Below are 20395 nucleotides of genomic sequence, written 5' to 3'. Positions count from 1 at the left end.
CAAGGTTCCGGTTCCCAACCAGACAAAAATGTCGCTGGCCAGGCCGCGACAAGGCTTCCTCTTCAACACTCGGCACCGAGTAAACCAAGGTGTTTCGCGCGCTATGCTGACTATTAAAGCAGCCTCAGAGACTACGTTTCGCCCTGTCTCTCGAACCGCAGGAAGACAGCCGCAGACTGCAAACTCAGGAGTCGGCGTTTCCCAAACAAACCCTGCGCCCTCTACCGGCCGCCTAGGGAAGGACGCTGTCCACCGTTCCAGGGAAGGAAGCTGCCCACTAATTGTTTGGCGGTGCCCGCGCGCTCCCTGGCGGCCATCTAGTGAATCACTCATTCTCAATGGCCCAGATCTATTTGCTAGTGGCAGGAGTGACGCTCTGCTCCATCCCTGCTTGCTCTCTTGGCTGGAACTTGCCTAGAAGCCATAGCCAGGAAAACAAGGAAGTCTTCCAACATTTGGAACAGATGCAAAGGATCCCCTCTCAGTGGTGCCTAAAGGACAGAACCGACTTCAAATGTCCTTGGAAAAGAGAGAATATCACCCCAATCCAGATGACTCAAGGCACCTGTCACCACCATCTGATGCTCCAGCAGATCTTCAACCTCTTCGCCACGGAGGACAGCCGTGCTGCCTGGAACAACACCCTCCTCGATAAACTTCTCTCCAGCCTTCATCTGAGGCTGCACCGACTGGAGCAGCTGAAAAAAGACAATCTAGATTGTCGAGATTTGGGACTGGCTGCCCGGGAGTATTTCCACGGAATCCATGTCTACCTGAAGGCAAAGGAATACAGCCCCTGTGCCTGGGAGGTTGTCAGAGTGGAAATTGAAAGGTGCCTTTCCCTTATGTAAGAATCCTCAAAGAAATGTCAACAAATACAGAATATTTTTTATACTCGTGACACTTTTCATTCAATTACATTAGTGTTCAAGTCCAAAGCAACCTCGACTTGTGTTTCCTCACAGGCTGAAAAATGTCTGAAATGAAAATCATGATTTTAAAAAAGGTTTTGACAGAAGAACACAATCTCTTTTCTTTTTTAAATATTTATTTAATTAAATTAATTTATTTATTTATGGCTGTGTTGGGTCTTCGTTTCTGTGCGAGGGCTTTCTCTCTAGTTGTGGCAAGTGGGGGCCACTCTTCATCGCGGTGCGCGGGCCTCTCATTATCGCGGCCTCTCCCGCTGCGGAGCACAGGCTCCAGACGCGCAGGCTCAGCAATTGTGGCTCACGGGCCTAGTTGCTCCGCGGCATGTGGGATCTTCCCAGACCAGGGCTCGAACCCCTGTCACCTGCATTAGCAGGCAGATTCTCAACCACTGCGCCACCAGGGAAGCCCCAATCTCTTTTCTTGTATCAATAATTTAATAACGTAATTTAAAAGATCACTTTAAGTTTTGGGAGGGGTATTTGCTATTTCCAACATATGAAGTATAGAAAGGTTTTTTGGATAGTGCGGTGTTAAGAGATATTTGTCAGTTAACTTAATGCTGACTGCTGTAACAGGTAAAGAGAATGCTGTCAGGAATTTGATCATAATAGAGTCTTATCTTTCCCTGGTATAAGAACACAAGGCAGGCATTCCTGATCAGATGGATGTTCTAAGTTGCTCTCCAAAGAGTGGTTCGGGGACATGGGTACCCCCTGTTTTGTGGATTTTTCCATCATCAACAGATGACTCCAAATTTTTCTGCAGTACTTGAGTCTATTCCACTCAGTGGTAAAGGGAAAATAATCTGGTGCATCACATGGGAGGTTTTCAAGGGCCAGGACTATACAGGGCAAGAGCACTTCTGCTCACATTACATGGCCTGGATTTATCCTTGTGGAAATCTCACTGCAACGAAGTTGGGAAATTATTGGATGATTAATGGACGAGGAGACAAGTTCAGTGCATAAGACCACTTTTCATCTTTACACTATTTGTCCTAATGAAGTTCTGGGTGTGGGTGGAGAGGAACAACTAATGTTCTTGCTTGCACACACTTCGTTAAAAAACAATCTGACCCACAGAGAAAGAGAAATATCGTTTATATGTGGAATCTAAAAAAAATGATACAAATGAACTTATTTACAAAACAGAAACGGACTCACAGACTAACAGAACAAACTTATGGTTACCGGGGAGAAGGGTGTGTGGGAGGGATAGTTGGGGAGTTTGGGATTGACATAAACACACTGCTATATTTGGGATGGATGGCCAACAGGGACCTACTGTGTAGCACAGGGAACGCTGCTCAGTATTATGTGGCAACCTAGATGGGAGGGGAGTTTCAGAAACAATGGATGCATGTATGCGTGTGGCTGAATCACTCTGCTGTACACCTGAGGCTAGCACAGCATTGTTAATCAGATATACTCCAGTATGAAATAAAAAGTCAAAAAAACTCTCATCCTCTAGTTCTGCCTTAAAAGAAAGAAAACAGTCAAGTTTGGATGTTTATTCTCAGACTCAGTGGTATTATGATTTCATGTATTTTTATTGTTCATTTGCTGAAATAAAGAAAACTAAAAAACAACACACCCACAATCAGACCCAAATTCTTATTCCACAAGTTCAGCTTGGGGAAGATGACACGGATGTCACTCAGAGTTCACAGCACCATAGACTGTTTGAAAGAAGCATTCAAGTTGATGCCCAAAGGCATAGCCTACGAGGAAAATATCCACGAATGTAGACACAAGTTGTTTCCTTATTGCCTGAGGTAGACGAGAAAAGTATGATCAGGCAGCTCCTTGCAAGTACTTGAGGATGACTGAAGAAAAAGGGGAGAGCGACTCTCCCGTTTGCGTCCAGGCCCGTGATTCTCATCCTGCTCTTCTAAGTATTGAAAATGCAAACTTGAAGAAGAAAATATTCCTGCAAATGATCTTTAAAAAAATATCTCACACAATATTCCATTATCACTTCCCTTGTAGAACCATGAAGAATTTACAAAGTCTCTGTAGATTATCGTCCTCTCATATCATATCTATCTAATATATGTTGGTATTGTTCCTTCTCCTATTACTATTATCATTGGTCCCTTCATGAGTATGGATTGAGCTCTGGAAATGATAGGGACTGGACTAGCTGTCTAGGAAACGGGGTTGGGTAAGATGGTGTCTCTCGCTTTAGGTATTTTACAGACTCCTGGGAGGTATTCTGAGGACACAGTAAGTCAGGTCATGTCTTACTATTTGGGCTTCTTCAACAAAAGAGCATAGACTGCGTAGTCTGTAAAGAGCAGAAATGTATTGCTCACAGCTGCAGAGTCTGGAAATCCAAGATCGGGCTGTCAGCGTGGTCCAGTTCTGGTGAGAGCCTGCTTCACGTCTCACACTGCAGAGTTCTCCTTGTATCATCATACAGCAGGAGAGGGAGGCATTTATCTCTGACCTCTTTGATAAGGGCACTAATTCCATTCGTGAGGCCTCCATCTTCACACCCTAATCAAGTCCTAAAGGGCCCGCCACCTGATACCATCACTTTGGGGGTTAGGACTTCCAAATACGAATTTTGTGGGGATGGAAACATTCAGACCAGAAAGGGCATTGAAGGCTACATGTCTTGGCATCCAGAAGAGAGAATATATTCATGTAAATAAAGAAGAATGAGCAATTTATCAGGCCAAAAGAGCAGACCGAGGACTCAGAATCCAAACTCTTGATTTTCAACCTGCAGTAATGCTTTAATTATTATGTGTCAAAATTTGGAAATCCAACTGAAATGGACCCCATCGTCCCTTGGAAGGGAGTGAAGACACAGGATGAAAATGATCGTTCATCAGTCTTTGTGAGGAGTCTCCAAAGAATCTCAGTATATAGGTAGTCATTGCCACATCTGTAAAGATCCACCGAAGAGTAACGTGGTTAATTGTCTGGTTGCTGTGACCTGTGTGAATCAGGGAGAGTGTGAGTTCAGATATGTGGCTCTGTATGTGACACCAAGCTGGTTATATTCTGTCAGGACCTAGGAGAGGACAAATTAGCGACGAGGCCATCCTCCTGAGTTTAATAGAGTGCCGGGCAAAGGCTGAAAATTGTGCTGCTCTTACAACTTGAATCCCCAGGGCCATATGCACCTTAAAGGGAAGAGAATCCTAGTGGTTTTAGCAACAAACTCAGTAGGCATGACTGATACCAGTAGGAATAGAGTGGAACTACTATCCACTGTCTATTATAATCATGGCAAATATGACCATGATAAATGAAAATAGCTTGGTCATTCGTAACTGCCTTCCATTAGAAGGAAAACATCTGAGAAACTGCTTTGGTTAAAATGACTTGTGGCGTGATTACACTGGGCCTGGTGCCGAGGATACCACAGAGAATACGACAGAGCCCAGTTGCTACAGAGCTGATTTGCCAAAGATGGTCACATACCTATTATTTATTGAAAGATCGGAATTGGAGAGGGCTGAGGCCACAGAACATCCACTGCAAAATAAAAGAATTCAGGATCAGAGTTGAAAGTTAATTCTTTCCATGATACCAATCAATATTTATCCAGTTCTCAATTAATTACAAAGATGGTTTCTTTTGTTTGAAAAGAATAGGCTTGGATTGGAACCTTGGACAGTCCTTTGGGGAATCTGAAATTCAGTGCAAAAATACAGAGAAAGATTCAAATTGATGATGATTCCTAGATCATGCATTCTCATTGGGGAGCAGATTGCTCCCATGGGTGCAAACATTAGTTCTTAGGGGTGCGAACAAATCTCAGCTACTACAATGGTGGGTGGCACTCCAAAGCTCAACTCTATCCAGCAAAATCTCATTCCTTTGTATTCATTGTTCTCTTTGGGTTTTCTGGTGTATGAGATGAGAGGCATTGATATTGAGTGCATGGAAGATACACAATATGCAGGATCACTGCTACAAGCTCTGGTGGCTTGATGTTTCATTAGAGGACTTTCTCTCCATCATATGCTTGAACTCAAAGTCATAATGTGAGAGGTGGGCTTGGCTTACTTATGAGCTGTCCTTGTCTGTCTTGTGGATTTTGCTTATGTTTGAGCCTCAGTGTGATGTGGGCATCGGGAATTAAGCACAAATAGGTTGTATTTTATTACTTAATTCTAAAAAAGTTACCTAGGAGATCAATAATTATGTCTAGTCCTAAAGAGAAAAAGTTGTTGACAATATCTAGATGAATATCTAGCAGCTAGTGAAGTTAGAAATCATTTTATGATATGAATCAAAACTAATAATTACCTAAAAATAAATGTTAAGAAAATCATTTAAATTTCCAATGGTTTTAGCAGTTTTGATAGATTTTTAAATATATCTATACATTAGTATTCTTATGAAGTATTAGTATAAATTTTTATTGAATATGTAATTTGATACATTCCTATTTATTAAATAAATGTATTGCCTTAAAAGTCATTCTGGGCTTCCCTGGTGGCGCAGTGGTTGAGAGTCCGCCTGCCAATGCAGGGGGCATGGGTTTGATCCCTGGTCTGGGAAGATTCCACATGCCATGGAGCGGCTGGGCCCGTGTGCCACAGCTGCTGAGCCTGCGCTCTAGAGCTCGTGAGCCACAACTGCTGAAGCCCATGCGCCTGGAGCCTGTGCTCCGCAGCGGGAGGGGCCACTGCAGTGAGAGGCCCGCACACCGCAACAAAGGGTGGCCCCCCGCTCACCGCAACTGGAGAGGGCCCACGCACAGTAACGAAGACCCAACGCAGCCGAAAATGAATAAATTAAATAAATAAATTTATAAAAAAAAAAAAAAAGAAAAAAAAGTCATTCTACACAATTAACCAAAATGTTAAATTAACTGCAGTAGCTTTTACAGTTAATTTTTAGCCTGAATTTTTTTTGTCATACTCACCCCTGCATCGAATAAAAAGAATAAACTTTTCACTTTCTTTTTCTATTTATAAAGTAAAGATATGCATGGAGTACATATCGATGGACACAGTATATCTGTGTATCAAAATTTCATAGGGGGGCCATATGGAAAAATAATATCTAAAAAGGCTCTGTGGGCAGGAGAAGGGGAGGCAAGGATGAGAAACAGTGGTTGAGAAACGCTGCCCTAACCTATCTGGAGAGTGCAAATTGAAAAGCAAAAACAGAAGTAGAAAGTAAGAAGAAACATTCAGAAAATGGAAATGAATATGTCCCTATTTAAGACCCAGGCCTGAAGGAAGGTCTTCAGAGAACCTAGAGAGGAGGGTTCACAGAGTCCCCACCTCAGCCAGGCCAGCAGCATCTACAAGGTCCCCAATGGCCCCAACGTTGTCCTTCCTCCTGGTCCTGGTGCTGCTCAGCTGCAACTCCACCTGCTCTCTGGGCTGCGACCTGCCTCAGACCCACAGCCTGGCTAACACGAGGGCCCTGATGCTCCTGCAACAAATGAGGAGAATCTCCCCCTTCTCCTGCCTGAAGGACAGAAATGACTTTGGATTCCCCCAGGAGGCGTTTGGTGGCAACCAGTTCCAGAAGGCTCAAGCCATCGCTGTCGTCCATGAGACGATCCAGCAGACCTTCCGGCTCTTCAGCACGGAGGGCTCGGCTGCCGCTTGGGATGAGACCCTCCTGGACAAGTTCTGCACTGCACTTTCTCAGCAGCTCACTGACCTGCAAGCCTGTGTGATGCAGGAGGCGGGGCTGGAAGGGACTCCCCTGCTGAAGGAGGACTCCATCCTGGCTGTGAGGAAATACTTCCACAGAATCACTGTCTATCTGCAAGAGAAGAAATACAGCCCTTGTGCCTGGGAGATTGTCAGGGCAGAAGTCATGAGATCCTTCTCTTCATCAACAAACTTGCAAGAAAGACTCAGGAGGAAGGAGTGACACACACCTGCTTCAACACGGAAATGATTCTCACTGCCTAACAAGACCACACTTCCACCTGTGCTGCCATGTCAAAGACTCTCGTTTCTGCTCTCATCACGCCCTGAATTGAATTAATTTGTCAAGTGTTTTCAGGAATATTAAGCAACATGATGTTCTACTCTACAGGCACTAGTCCATCACAGATGCCCATGCTGATCTATCTATTTATTTATCTACTTAAATATTTATTTATCAAGTTTAATACTTATTTCACTATTTATAAAGATTTAAATTATTTTTGTTCATATAATATTATGTGCATGTATACATTGTGGTTAAGAGAAAAAATACATACTTTGTATTTAGTCAGTTTATCATTTTTCTTCATTCATTAAATTCTTACTATAGAAAACTTCCTGTTTTGCTTTTTTTCTTTAAAAAAGAAACACCAAGACTGAACGTGCAACCTGATTAAAGAATGTATGTTACAATTCCTTGACCCATCATTACGATTTTCACGTTAAAAATAAAAATAGACTTCCTCTAGCCAGGTCGTGTGTTGCCCTCAGGACCTAGAGGTGAACGTAACTAATCCAATTCTGCTTCGGGTAACTTTGATTTTTTTTTTTTTTTTAGAGGAAAGTAACCTAAAAACCATCATCAGTTAATACAGGGACTTCCCTGGTGGTCCAGTGGTTAAGACTCTGCTCTCCCAATACAGGGGGCCCGGCTTCCATCCCTGGTCAGGGAACTAGATCCTGCATGCCGCAACTAAGAGCCCACATGCCGCAAGCAACTAAAAGATCCTGAATGCTGCAACCAAAGATCCTGAATGCCGCAATGAAGATCCTGCACGCAGCAATGAAGATCCCGTGTGCCGCAACTAAGACCTGGCGCAGCCAAATAAATAAATAAATATTTTTAAAAAATCAGTTAATTCACGGTTAAATTTAATTATTTTTAAAATAGTACTAATTTGTAGTAGAAATTAATATCAGTTAAATTTGGTGCTACAGTGAGAAGGCGGGAAAAGGGAATTCCCCCAGCAGAAGGTGGATCATGTCATGCGAGGATATAGAAATTAAAGCAGTAGATATTACCTATAGTCAACTAGTAGACATTTCAGTGCAAATGTCCATTGGATACTGGAGATGGCAATTTATAAGCAATTCCATGAAGTGTAAAGCATGGAACAGAAGAAGTGATCAAATAGGAGGAGAGTATCGAATGAGAAAAGGACTGAAAATTGAATCCTATGACCTTAACCTTAAAAGGGAGGGAACGCCACAAAGGAAAGCAAGGGGAATGGCCATATGTTAACAGGACAAGAGAGAGTGGTGAGAAGACCATGTCTGAAAGACTGAAACTGCTTAGAAGATTCAATGCATTCGTGAAAACGTAGATAGAAAGTGCTCCTACATTGGGAAAAGAGATGGCATTGCCCATTTAGTGAGAGCTTGTTTGGTAGAATTAATCAGCAGAAACCATAGTGGAGAAGGTGGAAGGATGAATAAGAGAAGGGAATGACAATATATACAGAAAATAGGTTTGAGATATTTGCCATCTGAATTGGAGGAGAGACATAGGGTGGAACCTAGAATGGATGTGGATTATTTTTTTCTCTGCATTGTTTTCCCTTTTTGAAATATTTTTTGCTTCTGAAGAGATTTCGTGGATTTGATGTATTGAAAACTCATATCAATGTTCAAGATTTGATTTACTTTAAATCCTGACATTTAATCACTTACAGTGATAATGTATCATTACCTTGATGAATATGATGTTGAATGTCAGTAAGCTGCTCTGCGCTTGAAACCATCCACTACAAGGGAAACAGATAGGACTGACCTTAGTGAGAGCTGATTTGCTGAAATTAATCAGCAGAACCCATACTGGAGCAAGCGGAAGGGTAACAAGAGAAGAACTTCCATTGTCATTATTTCACCTGGGGAGTCACTTTACTTCTTTCAGTCTCATCATAGTCAGACTTGCATTTGTTTTCCTTTTACCTCAGTACATCAAATGCAAGGACAGCTTTCCACGAAAGTTGAATGGAGAAGCAAATCAATGATGTATTGAACATTATGGAAAATCATGGTATGGGCCCTTTATGTTTCCATTTTTGCTTCCCTCTTAAGCTACTCAACTCAAGATGATAAAGAAAGTAATTCAGTAGTAGCAAGACAACCCCTGCCCAGAAAAATACTAAATGAAAAAGAACGTAAAACATTACAAAGACTCTGACACCAGGAAAGCAGAGAAGGCTAATTTTATCTAGCATCCTATGCCCTACATTTTCACCACCCTGCGTCTTCACTGTGAGATGGAGAAGGATGAACCAAGAGGCTCAGTAGAAATGTACTGGATCATCTAATGATGCTTAATAATTACTTCAATATAAGGTTCCGATGTGAGGCCAGTAGAAGCTTCTGATGGGAGGTCTAATGGAAAATCTAAGAATACTCTTTGTTAATAATTATTTGGAGTAATTATTATGAACTCTGTACTAATGATACAATGGTGAACAAGATATAGACCTGTCTCCTATGGTGGTTACTTGTCAAACAGGTCTAATAAATCTATTTTCAAGAAGACCAATCCCAAAGGATAAGCCAGCTTGGCTGATATGGAAAGTAAAGAGGGCAGAAACAGAGCCCAGGACTAGAAGTAAACACAGTCAACCTCCTAGCAAGATAAATGTAAATCCTCACCCTAAAGGCCAATTTACCTCAGTTCCTTTTACCCCATACATCATGTTCAACTTTCAACAGAAACTTACCATACTAAAAGGTGAAAAACACAGTTTGAAGAGACAGAGCAAGTATCAGAACTAGACTCGTATACAGTAGAGATTTAGAAATGATCAGACCAGGAGTCCAAATGATAGTGATTAAAGTGCAAAGGGCTCTAATGTAGTCACCTATTTATTCTTCTACTTTATCTCAGTCATACTATGTATGGTATTTAAAATAGTTTTGTTCATATAATATCATGTTCAACTTTATACTGTATTCAATATAATAAAATATGCTTACCTCTATATTGTTTCAAATTATTTTCTTGTTTAATTTATGAAACTCTCCCCCAGATGACATCTGGAATTTTTTTATTCTTGCAAAAAGAAGTAGCTTTAGTTTGCAAGGCATACTGAAACATGGATGATAAATTCTACTCGTCATTCTCATCATTCATTTATTTCAGTGGTTTATATTTTACTTTATTTTTTAAAATTTTATTTATTTTTCGCCATGCTGGGTCTTTGTTGCTGTGTGCAGGCTTTCTCTAGCTGTGGCGAGCAGGGGCTACTCTTCGTTGTGATGCGAGGGCTTCTCATTGCGATAGCTTCTCTTGTTGTGCAGCACGGGTTTCAGTAGTTGCGGCACGTGGGCTCAGTAGTTGTGGCACATGGGCTCTAGTTCATGCGGGCTTCAGTAGCTGTGGCGCATGGGCTCAGTAGTTGTGGCTCGCGGGCTCTAGAGCACAGGCTCGGTAGTTGTGGCCCATGGGCTTAGTTGCTCCGTGGCATGTGGGATCTACCCGGACCAGGGATCGAACCCGTGTCCCCTGCGATGGCAGGTGGATTCTTAACCACTGCACCAGCAGGGAAGTCCCAGGTTATATTTTAAAACTTCATATTTCTATATCGGATATATGATAGTTCTGAGAATACAGAGGTGAAAAAAGAAAATGCCAAACCTATTCTTCTGGAGAGTTCAGTTTGGAAGAGATAAAAGATATAAAAACAGTAATCATGCTAAATTATTTCAATTAAGTTTCCTATTACAATCAGAGATAGTGAAAAGGGGATTCTCTCACCAGAATCTGGAATGAGGCATCTCAAGAAGGGGAGAAAGCAGACGGACTCTATAAAGTGGCCAAGAAACATCTAAAGACAGACTTCCCACTGGTAGCAGCATATGTGGATGTCGTTCCTTAGGAGTAGAGCGTAGAACGAGATGATGACCGAAAGTTCATGAGGACCTTCAACTTTTAAGAGGGAGAAAGAGAAGGAGAGTCTGCAGAGGGCACAAAGGTGGAGTAGCCAGTGCACTTAGGAGTCAACCAGGGAAAAATGATCTTCAGAAAGCACCCAAGAAGAAAACAAAAGGCTTGAGAATTACAGAGGATGGAAGTTAAAGAATTATTTATATGTGATATGGGTTTCTGCATTGAGTCTAGATTCTGCCAGGACACATGTATGATGCTGGGGAATCACTTAACTTCCCTGAGCCTCAGTTTCCTCAAATATAAAGTAGGGAAACTATTCCTAGAGTTGTATTGAATATTAGGCCAACCAGGATATTTCAGAACACTTAGCAGAGTATCATCCACAGAGTGAGGGCTAAACAGGTAGTGTGTTGTTTCCTATATTTTTCATATAGGTCTAAATGGGAATAATGAATTCTCCTCCCCCTCTCTCTGTCACTGACTGCAAAACAATGACAGCCTAAAAAACAGAACTGGGAGAAAGTGTGTCATCAATTGTATGTAACTTTATATATAATACTATACATATATGGTACATATATAGGAATACATAGTATAAAATATGCTACATATAAAATATACCATATATAATATACCATACATCTATCTGCTGATTCTGATACATGGCACAATTCCCCTTCCTCTCTGTTTTCCTGGATCCCATTCTTTCACTAAAATATCACAAGCGTTCAGTTCCTCCCAGTGTACAAATCCATAGTGTACTTTCCCCATTCACTCTGCATTAAGCTGTAGTGCCCATTCATACAGCTGTTTCCTTCTCCATTAGGGTTTCTGGCTGTCAATTTCCCCTTAAGACTACAAAGCCACCAATGGAAAGCAGAAGCTGAGTGAAAGTTCTAGGTTTGTCAGAAGCTCTCATATGGCTCCACCCTCTCCGCCTGCCAAGCACTGCAGGTCCAGACTGTCCAGGCTCCCAGAGAAACACAGCGAATAGATGGCACCCTGCCCAACAATGAACAATGGTGGAGAATCCAGGAGCTCACCTGTGCCTCTATTTGCGCACTTCCACGTGCTGACTGCACTAGGAGGAACTCACCTGCTTCAGGACTCTTATTTGTTCAAAAAGCCCAAAGCGCAGGAAACATGGAGTTGAAAGGCAGCAGCAGCTTGAGAACTTGGAAGGAGAACAGAGATGTTGAAAGCGTTCACTGGAACAGCGGCAGGTCCTCAGGACATGGAAGGACACAGATGAGCTGCACTGAGGCAAGTGTTTCTCCAGAACATTCCTTTTCAGAGAAGAAAAGATTGAGGTGCGTGCGATAGCACAGAGTTCTCCCAGAAGGACGTGGCCACTAGCAGTGTCCCCAGCACTGATACCACAGCAGCCTGCAGAGTCTTGGAAGGGACGAGGGTTACTCAGTGCCAGCTGCAAACTTGTTTCGTCCTTAGGACCCAGCAAGTTATCACAGAGCAGGGAAGGATATTCCTGGGGACAATGCAATCCAAGAAACTTCGTACATTCCATCATGATGTCTTTGCCCCTTTGAAAGACAAACAAAATAAAACATGCTTGAATAGAAGGGACACAGGCAGGGATTTTAATATATTTAGCAACAACTGGGGTAGAGCCTTTCCAGCAGGGCAGGTATCAGCAACATGCACACTGGAAGGTCACAATTTCTAAAAGCAACACAGAGCTAAGTGGAAATTCATTTATTTAATTTAGGCAATTTGGAAAGAGGGCACTGATGGATCAATCATCTTTCTGTTCTTTCCAGTTGGTGCATACAGCACTGAGTAGGTATTTTAAAGTCAGAAGGACATTTAAAGTACATTTAGAGGTTTGGAAACCTTCCTAAGGATTAGGGTCCTAAAACAAGCAGAAACCATTCCTATATTACTGCTAAAAACATCATTTTATTAACAAATCATTTTTTAAATAATATTTTTATTTCAATTCTTCAGTATTATCTTATGATGTTTTAATGGGCTGAGGCTAGAAATTTAAATAAAGACAACTGTACAAGGCCATGAGGGTGACTCTGGAGTTCAAGCCAGACTCTCCCTGCTAAGGAGCCCATTAAAAACCTTCACTGCTTCTGTCTAGGAAGCACGTATGCTCTTCCGTCTTGGTCATACATAAGGCCTCTTCGGTACCCACATCTTAACCAATAGTTGGAACAATAAAGAGTAGAGATTCTTATTTGGACTCTATCAGTAAACAAAAGGATGTCCAGTCTGGACTGTAGGTGAGAAATGGAGGTGTCTTCATTGAGAATGAGAACAGCAGGCTGACCTGAGGAGATCTTCTGGGAAATCAGTGAGGTCCTTGTTGACTGGAAACAAATGACAACATAAGAGCTGGGAGTTCAGTTTTTTGGGAGGACTTACTGAGGACTATAGCCTGGAGGACAGCCTCTCAGTCAGCTCTGACGAACTGCTCCAAGGACATAATGGGGACATCAGTATATACGTGATTGTGGTGAAGGGGATACGTGCAATCAAGGACACATCTTGGTAGAAGGTTGCTGCTAGTCATGAGGCGCATTTGTCACTATTCATGATTTTAGTGCTTTTCTAAGTATGAGAAGTTGCAAAAAATTGGATTCACAGAATTTTCTCAGGAAATTATCTAACTCTCTGCAGGCCTATTCTGTCAGTTTTCCCAGAGCAGAGAGTGCCCCATTCCTGATCTCCACCCTGAACTCTTGTCAGGGCGTGTTGGGGTCAGGGACTGCTGTGGCTAATGACTATTCTTGTAGAACCAGATGGTGAGTGACTTTTTAGTTGTCATCCTGAAGGAGAAACGTCAGAGCTCACATGGCTAGAAATTGTTAGGTGCTTTTTTTTTTTTTTCTTAAACTCACAAGAAAACTCAAGCGTTAAAAATACATAGATTCCAGGGCTCAGCTCTTCTAGGGTTAATAAAGTTACTTTACTATATTTCATGGAAGAAATCACTCACGAAATCTTAGACTTGGCGCTGCGTGGCTTGTGTGATCTCAGTTCCCCCACCGGGGATTGAATCCGGGCCACAGTAGTGAGAGTGCCGGATCGTAACCACTAGGCCAGTAGGAAACTTCCTTTTTTTTTTTTTTCCAATAGGCAGAAAAATCTATTCCCTTCTAACTACTTAATAGTGATTTTGTCTATTTTGATTAGAACCTAAAGTGAGTTCAGTTGACTCAGACCATACCCCATGTAGCCCTACAAAACCATAGACAGTAACCCTTTGGCACCTGAAGTGGAATAAGGGTCCTTTGTCATCTCACTGTCCTCTGTCTGCTTATTTCGTTGGTTCCTAAATATCACGTTCATGTGCAGCCTTCACTTTCTTTAATGGGCGCTTTCAGACAAATCATTGTAAACACCCTAAGGTTTGCCCTTGTATCTTTGGTACATTTGGAACAGTTCATTGGTCCAGATTTATATTTCTCTCCAGTTGTATAAGTGAGTTTGATCCAGATAGGGTTATTGAGAGGGTTGAGTTAATTTTTTTTCCTACTTTTTGGCTGCGCCACGGGGCATGCGAGATCTTAGTTCCCCGACCAGGGATCGAACCCGTGCCTCCTGAAGTGGAAGCTCGGTGTCTTAACTACTGGACTGCCAGGGAAGGCCCTAAATTTTAAAGAACTTAGAAAGTGGCTAGTCCATTAGTAGCAAGCAATAAAATTCAGTTATTACTTTTTAATATCACGATTACTATTAACCAGGTAAGATCAGGATCTTTTGGAATCATCTAATTCCCTTCCTTTAATTCTAGTTTTCTTAAAGTACCCTTCTCATTGCCTGAGTGGATCTATCACCCAGACGGATGCTCAGCAAGACTGATCTTGCTCATCCTCCCAGACAGGGTTAGTGTTCTAGCAACTGGGGTTCTGGTTGCCAGTCACTTGTGAGCTGGTGGGTGTGACTTCTTTCCTCTCTCCTCAAAACTGATCATACATGGATTAAATGAAGGAAAAATGAGGGAGCTGGTCTTGCGAAGCTGAAGGCAGTCAACTGACCCAGGACTTGGTCTTTTCTGAGCTTCTGGCAGAAGCAAGCATGTTCCTGCCTTTCTATTTTTCACATTGGCCTCATCCTTCTCCTCTGACATAGCCTCGTCCCCAACTGTGCTGCCCTGAAGTTTGCTAACTTAGAATCTGTCATTGTGTCAGGGGAAAATCACTTCCCTTCTTTCACATTCATGACATTCAGACTCACATTTGTTTTCTTTTTGCCCACAAGACAGCTGTCGAATTTTACTTTCTAGGACAGTTGCAGTGATAAACAAAAAATCTAAAAGTTTGAAAATGATAGCGACTGGAGCCCCTTTGCCTTTCTTTACCTCCCTTTATTGTTCTTACCTCATCATGAATTAGAACTGATGCAGGAGCAGCAAGACAAATCTTGTCCAGTAAGTCGCTAAGTGAATATAAGTTACAAAAACTTTAAATGAAAAATTACACACAAGTAAAGGAAAGAAGGCGATTTCTCTCTGACCTAATCCTGGGCCTCGCTGCCCTGCATTCTCAGAGGGAGACAGAGACAGAGGAAGGGAGAAGCCCAGTGGCATCAACTGACTGAATGAACAACTGAACCTCACTGGTTTCTGTGACATAAACTTTAATGAGAGACAACACCATCGCTGAATTCTCTGCCCACAGCTCAGAAACTTTGAGCATAACAAGTGTTGACTAGTTTTAGTAAAATAGTTGAGTAATAAAATTTGTATTTGGCAAAATAAACATTATGTGTCTACTCAGGGTGAAATGATTAGAATTGGATAATTCCTCCACCTCCTTAGAGAAAACACACTTTTGCTCTCAGCATCTGAGGGCTGCTGACACTTCTGATACTGGAGGACACGGGTCAGGAGGGGAGGAGGTCACCACTGAGGACTAGGGTCCTTCACAGAAACACTCCAGGGGCAAGGGTGAGGGTCCTGGAAGATGAATTATTTTCCCAACAAATAAACAAGCCCCTTCACAGCAAAGAGATTTTACAGTCCTCGGGATGTGGTGAGCCTGCCCTCAGGGAGGGAGTCCAGGATGTTAGGAAGGGGACTCTGTCACTCTAGAGGAGAGGGTGTGACTAGATGTGATCTCTCCCTTGTGAGTGAGGTGCTGCTGGGGAAATACAATTCTCTTGGAATTAGGACCTCCACACCCATATTCTCCTGAAAAGAACCAGGATTCCTGGTGGGGGTATTGGCCCAGCCTGTGGAGGACTATAGGTCTCCAGTAAGAAAATGGTGGAAAGAAAGGACAATATCTATAATAGTCCTGACCCTGTGGTCCCCTGAAGCATGACCACAAGGACATGAAGGCACATGTTCTAGAAGGAAAGGAAACATGGGAGAAGCTCATGGACTCATAATAATCAGCCTCTTCTCTAAACCAAACACTAAACAAAACCCATCTTTTGTTTCAAAGAGCTTATGCCAGAGTGATCTGGTAAATCCCTAAGCAAATACAGAAACCATACGGCTGAGAGAGCCTGCCTTCCTATGTAAAGTAAGAGGTAAAAATGGAACCTAAGATCAGGGCTAAAAATTTGTTCCTGGAACAGAGAAGACCAACATTTATGCATGAAAGAGATATAGAATGTGTGTATTTACAAACCTACATCACTTCTGACTTTAAGACAAAAACCTTTCTCATTTGATTAATAAATATCCATTTGGATGGGCACATCTGAAATTACTGGGAAAATTAAACTTCTTGCAAAATTAATAGTTTAGAATGATGACATCTTCGTAGACCATACTGAGAATACATAAGTGAAAATCAAAAAAGGAAGTCAAAGTGTATAGAAATGTTTAGAAAATGAAAATTACTGTATTCCCTATTTAATGGCCTTGCTTAGAAAGAATGCCATCAGAGAACCTACCCGAAAGGTTCCCCCAGACGCCCGTCTCAGCCAGGCCAGCTGCAGCCTCATTTGCCCCATGGCCTTCGTGCTCTCTCTACTGACCGCCCTGGTGGTGTTCAGCTACGGCCCTGGTGGATCTCTGGGCTGCGACCTGTCTCAGAACCACGTGCGGATTAGCAGGAGGAACTTCATGCTTCTGGGCCAGATGAGGAGAATCTCGCCTAGCTTCTGTCTGAAGGATAGAAAAGACTTCGGTTTCCCCCAGGACACGGTGGATGGCAGCCAGCTCCCGAAGGCCCAGGCCACCTCTGTCCGCCACGAGATGCTCCAGCAGATCTTCCGCCTCTTCCACACAGAGCGCTCCTCTGCCGCCTGGGACACCTCACTCCTGGACAAACTCCGCATTGGACTCCATCAGCAGCTGGAGGACCTGGACGCCTGCTTGGTGCAGGCGATGGGAGAGGAAGAATCTGCCCTGGCAGTGACGGGCCCTACACTGGCCGTGAAGAGGTACTTCCAGGGAATCCATCTCTACCTGAAAGAGAAGAAATACAGTGACTGTGCCTGGGAAATTGTCAGAGTGGAAATCATGAGATCCTTGTCTTCATCAACCAACTTGCAAGAAAGGATAAGAATTATGGATAGAGACCTGGGGTCACCTTGAAATGATTCTCATTGACTAAGATGCCATATCACCCTTGCACATATGTGTTTGGTCATTTCAGAAGGCTCTTATTTCAATTTTAATCACAGAATTTATTGTATTAATTCAGCTAATACTTTGTCAGTAGTAATAAGCAAGTATATGTTAAAATTATTCAGCTTCAGGGGCATCAGCCCCTAAGCAATGACTACCCTGTTATTTATTTATTCTGTTTATTTGTTTATTTATTTATTTATTTCTGTATCTTATTTTTATGTTTTCATATAAATATATTTATACTTACATTGTATTAAAATTTAGAAAATATTCACCTTCCTATTTCATTAAATTTGCATTTTCTTTTATTTATTAAATTCTTATGAGAGAAAACTTTTTGAGTTTTTTAAGTTCTGAAACCTACATTCTTATTTTTTTCTATGTAAATTTATTTCAGACTAGTATTTGTCCATTTTGTCCTTTGGAACAGTCCTACCACTTTCATTGCAGGAAATGCTTGTCAAAAGGTGGAATTCCATGGAATTGAGGGAAGTCCTGGAAATTATGCAGAATCGTTAGTCCTGATGTCATAGGTGTAACTGATTTATACCCACCAGGAAAGAGTGGTCGGTGCAAATACCTGTGGGAAGGAGTCATCTCCTCGAGGGAAGCTGGTGACATATGGTGTTGACTGCCGATCCTGGCACCTTCCTCCCGCCTTCTCCCCAGTCCTGCTTTACTGAACCATTCTTCCCTTATACATACCTTCAGTCCCTCCAACTCACTGACCAGCCACACAGCTGCTCTGGTTCTGTGCACGTTTCCAGCTTCAAGGTTTCTGTTAGAGTGAAAGCCACAGGAAGAGAGCACAAGTGAAAGGAGAGTTCTAGGATTTTCAAAACCTCTGTGAGAAGGAGCCAGGGTTCATGGCACTGGATCCCAGCTCTGCTATTAATAGCAGTGTGACCTTGACAAATAACGCAAACACTAAGCTCCCTGGTTTCCTCATCTTTAATATGGGGACAATAGTAGTATTTTTTCATAGGATTATTCTCAGGATTCAATGAGTAAATATACACAAGAGGCATAAAAGTGTCCCTGTCAGAAATAAGCAGGACTGCTAGAGTCACAGAGTGGCTACCCTCGGGGAGGAGAAGGAGAGCTGCTCTGAGGTAGCAACTGGAAGGCAACATAAGAAACGTGCTACGTCCTGGGCAAAATCTATTACTTTTAACTTGGGTGCTAGTTTCACAATGTCATTCAGTGTGTGAAAATTCCCTGTCCTGTATGTTGAAGATACTTGCAATTTCTGTGTATTATACTTCTTTTTTTAAAAATAAATTTATTTATTTACATTTTATTTTTGGCTGCATTGGGTCTTCGTTGCGGCGAGCAGGGGCTACTCTTCCTTGTGGTGTGCAGTGGCTTCTCATTGCAGTGGCTTCTCTTGTCACGAAGCATGGACTCTAGGCATGCAGGCTTCAGTCGTTGTGGCTCGCGGGCTCTAGAGCGCAGGCTCAGTAATTGTGGCACACGGGCTTAGTTGCTCCGCGGCATGTGAGATCTTCCCGGACCAGGGCTTGAACCCGTGTCCCCTGCATTGGCACTCTGCCACCAGGGAAGTCCTTGTGTATTATACTTCTGAAAGATTTTCTGGGAATTAGTAAAAATTCTTTGATAAAGAAGGATCAGTAGAAAATACTTGGATCTACTTTAAAAATGAATAATATGGAAATAACAGAGACCTCAAATAATGCAAAAAGTCACAAACATTTTTCATTAATAATGTTTGTTGCTTCTTTAGTATGAGAAAGGCACAAAATAGCTTCTGAACTCTTTCATTTTTTGGTCTTTCAGCAGCAACGCAGAAGCAGAAGAAAAAAGCAGGAGGTATGAAAGGTAAGGTTCTGCTCCCTAATCCTGGGCTCTCCCGGGTGTGATCTTAGCTCTCTTTTCCATACAGTCCCAGGTCTATAATTGCTGGCAATGTCGCCTCCTACAGCCTGTACTCTCAGAAAATAATGGCCCCCCACAGGAGAGACTCAGAGCAAGAAAGCAAAGAAGTCAGGACCCGTGACAATTCTAACCCACGCTCTGCTCGTCCATGTGAAAGCTGGGCCATGGCACTTACCCACCAAGTGACAGTGTGAGACGTGGTGGAACAATGACTGTTTTGGTGGCAAAATTTGGGGTAATGACTCCGACAAGTTAACCTCCCTAAGTTTCATAGTCTGTGTCTGGGAGAGTCCCAAGATTGTTGTGATGATTGCCTGGGGCAATGTGTGTGAAAGAGCTTTAAAATGACACCGCTCTACACACATGGACCTTACTATTAGTGTCACTGAACCTCCGACCTCAAATTCTAGTTCCTGGGCATTAATCTTGAAAGAATCTCTTCCCAATGGAACAGTCTACTCAGCATGTTCCACTCTCTATTTGCTTCCACTCTCGCTGGACACACCCAGGCTCCTATTTTTGGTTTGCAGAGCTCACCTGAAAGGCACTCATGTGACACCAGCCCCACCCTCTCTTCAGAAAGGTGATTCATATCTTCTGTCATCTCAGGCATCCCTCTTGCTAGCTGGCCCTGTGGAATTCCAGGGTCCTAGTCCAGCAAGAGGCTGACACGAGGGAGTCCCATTGAGAACAGAATATGGAAGGAAGCCTTGGGGTAAGGCATCTTCTGGAAACAAAATGGTCTCTCTCAAAAACAGAAAAGTTCATTCTTCACAAGTAAATTGTTTCTTCTAAAAAAGAGTGTTTTCTTTTGTCTCTGCTGCATTTGGGGGAAGGAGGCAGTAGTCCGGGAACTGGGTTTAGAGAAAAGAAGAGGTTCTCCAGTTCTGATTGAGAGCTGACTTTGAGTGTTTGAGGCAGAGGAAGGTTAGGGAGGGAGTCTGACAGTGGCCTTGCACACACTCTATCATCTCAGCTGACTTCGTTTCTGTCATGATGAATACAGCCCTTCAAAAAAGCAAATACAAAAGCATAGGAACTTGACAAATACTGAGGGGCTTTACAAATTGAGAAAATCCATTAAAGAACGAGTCTCAGGAACTGGACTTCCCAGTCCTTCCCCTTCTCCATCATGATACTGATCTGTAAACAGCCGTGGGTTGGAATGTTTGGGGTTACACAGGCACATAGATTCCCAAATGTCCCAATCAGCCTCTAGGAACAG

General features: G+C 42.5%; 3 protein-coding genes across 3 annotated transcripts; all 3 read left to right on the top strand.

Moving 5' to 3' along the window:
• The first annotated feature begins 338 nt into the window (after positions 1–338).
• Positions 339–851, top strand: LOC137770475 (interferon alpha-13-like). Its single transcript, XM_068553182.1, has one exon. It carries the CDS (start codon positions 339–341, stop codon positions 849–851), a length of 513 nt encoding a protein of 170 aa, XP_068409283.1.
• Positions 852–6218: 5367 nt separating this feature from the next.
• LOC137769889 (interferon alpha-1-like) lies at positions 6219–6788 on the top strand. The gene has a single exon (XM_068551977.1). It carries the CDS (start codon positions 6219–6221, stop codon positions 6786–6788), a length of 570 nt encoding a protein of 189 aa, XP_068408078.1.
• Positions 6789–16554: 9766 nt separating this feature from the next.
• LOC137769894 (interferon omega-1-like) lies at positions 16555–17238 on the top strand. The gene has a single exon (XM_068551987.1). It carries the CDS (start codon positions 16555–16557, stop codon positions 17236–17238), a length of 684 nt encoding a protein of 227 aa, XP_068408088.1.
• Positions 17239–20395: the final 3157 nt, after the last annotated feature.

The sequence above is a fragment of the Eschrichtius robustus genome, chromosome 10 (genome assembly GCF_028021215.1).
Source record: "Eschrichtius robustus isolate mEscRob2 chromosome 10, mEscRob2.pri, whole genome shotgun sequence".
Classification (NCBI taxonomy): Eukaryota; Metazoa; Chordata; class Mammalia; order Artiodactyla; family Eschrichtiidae; genus Eschrichtius; species Eschrichtius robustus.
Note: the sequence above shows the minus strand (reverse complement) of the source record. Positions and strands in the feature narration are given on the sequence as shown.

Coding starts and splice junctions, on each gene's coding strand:
- LOC137770475 (XM_068553182.1), top strand. CDS start 339: ATGGCCCAGATCTATTTGCTAGTGGCAGGAGTGACGCTCTGCTCCATC.
- LOC137769889 (XM_068551977.1), top strand. CDS start 6,219: ATGGCCCCAACGTTGTCCTTCCTCCTGGTCCTGGTGCTGCTCAGCTGC.
- LOC137769894 (XM_068551987.1), top strand. CDS start 16,555: ATGGCCTTGCTTAGAAAGAATGCCATCAGAGAACCTACCCGAAAGGTT.